The following is a 5000-nucleotide window of genomic DNA, read 5'->3' as shown; positions in this document are numbered from 1 at the left end:
ATATAGATACAGTATATGTAAATACATGTGTTATATGGTATGTTTGTAATGGTATGTTATGTTAGATTCCTTAGTTGTTTTCGGGGCCAATAATGTATCTACTCCAGATAAAGCATATATTCCAATAAAGACATTTTTTGGTCTTTTTTACTTTATTTATGATAGGACAGTGAAGGAGCGAGCGAGGAGAGAGAGATGGGGAAGGGTTGGCAAAGGACCCAGGCTGGAATCCAACCCGGGTCAGCTGTGTAGCAGACGAGTGCCTTACCGTTAGAGCTACGGTAGGGCCAAGTCTATCATATTTTACCATGCTTCAATAAGAAATAGTTTTTCTCATTTTGCCAAATATATGCATACTTCCTCTCTTCCCGTCTTTTAGAAATTGCTTCCTCTCACTTGCGCTACATTAAGCATTTCTTCGAGTGCTGACCAAAGGCCATACTATGCATGGGACATACTATGCATTTTCCTTTACCTTTTTTATTTTAGTTTTTAATCTTCTGCCTTTCTCAGTTTGTGTGAAGGCCGAAAACAGATGCTGAGGCAGAATGGCAGAGTGGAGTACAAAGTGTTCCTGTGAATTTCCAATGATTGTTCATGAAAAGCAACAGGAAAGTTGATCAACATGCAACACATTTTGACTTTAAACCCTTCGCACACTGGTCTCTCTTTAATACAATATAATATTGGCATATTGCACTGCAGTAACACATCAATCCATACAGAAAAGGCCTGGGACCATGAGGTATGCGCAGTAGAGCAACTGGAGCTGTGTTGACACTGTAATGTCCCAGCGCTGATGTGACAGGGCAGAGGACGTGTGGACGGACATAGCTAACGCAGTGTGACAACCAGGGCCGCAGACAGCTTTGGCCGGGCCTGGGAAGTCATCGGAAGTCACCGGAAAGGCCCGTAACTCAATACACACAATGTAATGGGGACGCTATCCCTCACCCCCCTATCCAAGAGCCCAGGACAACTGACCCCTTTGCCCCCTCCACTCCCCAACCCTGTCAGCTTCCCTGGTGACGAGTGACCGCCCCAGAGTCACCCAGAGCATGCAGGGGTGTCAAATCAGGGGCATTGATCGGCTTAATGCGAGAGGAAGGGCTCCAGGCACCGTGATCAATACTTTCTTAATTAGCCCATAAGTGAACACAGGCCTTTGTGTGTGTGTGTGTGTGTGTGTGTGTGTGTGTGTGTGTGTGTGTGTGTGTGTGTGTGTGTGTGTGTGTGTGTGTGTGTGTGTGTGTGTGTGTGTGTGTGTGTGTGTGTGTGTGTGTGTGTGTGACTTTGAGAGTTGTCTCTGACAGGGGTGTATATATACCCTGTCCCATGTCAAAGTCTTCACACTCTCACATACTCAGACTTCTCCACACATGCATATGACATATTATTCCACACACACTCACACACACACACACACACACACACACACACACATTATGGCAGTGTGCTTTAGCAACACAAAACCTACACATGCACTCTGCATGCACACACATACATTCTGTACATACAAACATCATTGCTCAAAATGCTTTATCGTGGTAAAGAGATGGTAACCCAGAGTATCAGGGTGTGTGTGTATGTCATTATCAGTCTAAGTAGCAACTGATCATCCAATTTGTCGCTCAGCTGTACTGCAAGGATGATTCAATCACGGTCACATGGAGACGACATGTTTGCCACGGACAGCAGTGAGGAGGCCTGGAACGCACTGTAAGTCTTAACACTTTCGCCTTTTGCGATGTTTCAGATCAATTGTTTGTTTTCTGCGTCTCAGAGACATTCTTTTTGCCCTGAATGTTGCATGTTATTTAATGAATATGTGACCTACGTTTTGACATTAATGTTTTTGTCACTGTAAAAATGAGTGACCTTTCATTATTGCCAAGGCCCTTTCTCGTGTTATCTCTCTATTTGAACAAGTTAAATCAAAGATGTTTGCAATATCAAGGTTTTTTTTTAAGGCGTTTTCTGAGGCGTTGGACACAGCAGTCCAATGTTCTGTGTTCTAGAATTCTTTGTGCATTATGACATCATTTCCTGTCTTCCAAGACAGCACCTGCTTCTGCATGAGTGTTGATAGGTCTACCTTTGTATTTCAGGGGGAGTGACTGCTTCAGCCCTGTTTTTGCGTTCTGCTACACTAGCTGGGCACTGTGTGATATGTTTGATATTCGGTTGTGCTCCTGCATATTAAGTCAACTAAATATCAAACATATTCCTACAGAGCCTAGCATCTATCTGCAAAACCCTGACGACAAGGAAGACACAGAGTGAGTTTCTATGTGTTTGTTTATTTATCATAGATTTTTTTTTTCTTTCAGTTGTTTTACGTATAGTAACACAAAAATGTACTTTATATTTTAAAGTTTTTGTTGTTAAGGACACTACAGAAATCAGAAGCCACCATGAGCTAAAACCAAACTGACAGTTTCAATGAACACAGGAATGTCTAGCTGCAGGCCTCGGGCTGTCTGTGGTCTTGTGGAACAGGTTGAACGCTGATGTGCCTGTTGAACGTACAAACTAAATGGGGACATGTTTTCAAGTGATGGCTTCGCCCAGTGGTGTGGTCTACGTAGAACGCGGGTATACGGAGTATACCCACTTCTAAATTTCAGAGATTTCAGTATACCCACTTAAAATTGATTGATCCATTGTTTTGAATAGCACAAATATATACAGTATACCTACTTAAAAAAAATGCTCAAATATACAGTATACCCACTATAAAAAGTAGACTACACCACTGGCTTCGCCTAATCATTCGGAATGTCTGAATTGGAAATTGAGCCTCGCCCTAAGTCTAATGATGGCCTATAATTTAGAATCATTTCCAGTGACAGACTTGAATATCTAGGTTGCAAATGATACCTCACCCTAAATCTTGCTTCATGTTTTTCACTTAGTAACAGTGCCTAGTCGTGTAGGTTGTCTTCTTGTGTTTTAATGGCTCATAGAAAAAAAGTAGTAGTAGTAGTAGTATTCGCATCAGTCATTGAAGGCGAGCAATAATTTGTCTATATGTGGTAATGTGTATGACTTAATCCCATTGTTTCCCTCCGAAATGTAAATAAATAAAAATGCAAAATTAAAAAAAGATTCCAATGACTCAACCATTATTGTTTCTGACTCAGACTTATGAAAACAACTTCACTGGGGTTTTACACACACACACACACACACACACACACACACACACACACACGCACACGCACATGCACACACACACACACACACACACACACACACACACACACACACACACACACACACACACACAGAGAGTTCATGAAGTACATTGTAAGTGAATATAATAAGCTTATATAGCGCATACGCTTTATGGAGTCGTAGGCAAATGGTGCATCCCAAGCCCAATTAGCCATGAAGGTCACCTTGTTGGCAGACATCTCAGAGGCGTCCGGAACCCTGAGTCAGGCCTAGATATAGTATACTGACGTGTAGTATGTAGCCTATTTATGATTCACAAAATTCATGGTTCGGTCCATATCGGTATCAAGGTCGAGGATTTCGGTTCTACAGTTCTTGCTATTTTTTTAAACTAAATTAATAATGCAGTGGAAATAATATATATCTATTTATATAATTAGAATTATAATGTAATTGTGCACAAGTAGTATTTGATTTGATCACATTATTTGAACCATGTCTAAGGAAAGTTAGGTGATATTTACTGCAGGAGGAGAGACATTGATGATTGCTCCTATCCCTCCCCCTCCCCCCTTCGTCTGAACAGTCAAGGCGCAGGGCTAGGAGATAGGCAATGAATTGAGATGACACTTTGTCTTGATGTCATTGTACCTAGAATGCTGTGTGCCAGATCCACCACAATCTGTTAACAAACACGGCGGTCACCGGATCTAATAACTTCTCTTGTCACATAGTCATACATAGGCACTGTATGGCTTTTAAAATAAAATCGAAGAGAGAAATCAATATTGTAATACCTCAATACGATGTCGCTCAAAACTATTTATAGCCTATTTATGTTTCGGACGTAGCTCGCGTAAGCTATGTGCTAACGTGAAATGCGTTCACAACTATAGCAACCATGATAGCAACAGACAATGGGTTGCGGCGGTGGCTAGAATTTAGAACTATGACCCAACACGCGCCGATGATGATCGAATGTTATGACCATTGGCCGAACCCCTTGGTCGGCTAGGGGGGTCCCTCACATTACTTGATACCAAGGGCTATGGGGACGCGCATTCTAGCCCTTCCCCTTCGTCACTTTGAGAATTGAGACACCACATCGTCTCACATGAACACGCACATCAAGACACAAGGGCTAGAACAAGGGGAAAGACAAAGAAATTACATGCACCCTAAGTCCTACCTTTTTCGGCACACAAATATAATATATTTTAAGACATGACACATGTCTCATGAAAAAAAATTAAATAAAACATCTATTGACTATTCTGTAGGCAATGGATTCAGTTAATGCATTCATTTTACTCAAATACAGTATACACATAGTAGTAGTATATATGGGTCTATGGTTTTTAATGACCTTTTATATGTGTCTGAGACAGTGAGAGTAAACAGAATACTCTCACTGGTCTGAGAGGCGGCTCTTGTGCTAACCTGCTCTTGCACTCCAATTGTCGTCAGCTGATGCACACTGGGTGAATGTTCCAAATGCCTTCTTTCAGTTGGCTGATAGAATCTGACATTCCACACAAACAATATCCAAATCTTTTAGAGGCTTATGAAAATAGTGTGGTTTTAATATGTCATACTGTCATGCTCATGTCATAGTGTCATACACTGTGTTCTCAAATTGGGGCATCCATATGATTATGAATCCACAACATTTGCGTGACTTCGATTAATTGCGCAACAAATGCATAGTCTATGACATCAGCAGATCTGAAATAGCTCTATTGCCAAGACTAGGGGCATCACACAGCTAAGCCCTCCCTCTTTGACCCCTTTTGCCTGTCTCCTTTATACTTCTGCCATTTATG

At 41.5% G+C, this 5000-nt stretch overlaps 1 protein-coding gene across 1 annotated transcript in view; it reads left to right on the top strand.

Moving 5' to 3' along the window:
* Positions 1-1678: 1678 nt before the first annotated feature.
* The window catches only part of msmp2 (microseminoprotein, prostate associated 2), a 9626-nt gene continuing 6304 nt past the window's right edge, over positions 1679-5000 (top strand). The window contains exon 1 of the mRNA XM_063199838.1: positions 1679-1719. Within this exon, the coding sequence (XP_063055908.1) occupies positions 1679-1719 (41 nt within the window). The remainder of the gene's footprint in view (positions 1720-5000) is intronic.

The sequence above is a fragment of the Engraulis encrasicolus genome, chromosome 5, assembly GCF_034702125.1.
Source record: "Engraulis encrasicolus isolate BLACKSEA-1 chromosome 5, IST_EnEncr_1.0, whole genome shotgun sequence".
Classification (NCBI taxonomy): domain Eukaryota; kingdom Metazoa; phylum Chordata; class Actinopteri; order Clupeiformes; family Engraulidae; genus Engraulis; species Engraulis encrasicolus.
The sequence above is the reverse complement of the archived record's forward strand: the minus strand, read 5'-3'. Positions and strand labels throughout refer to the sequence as shown.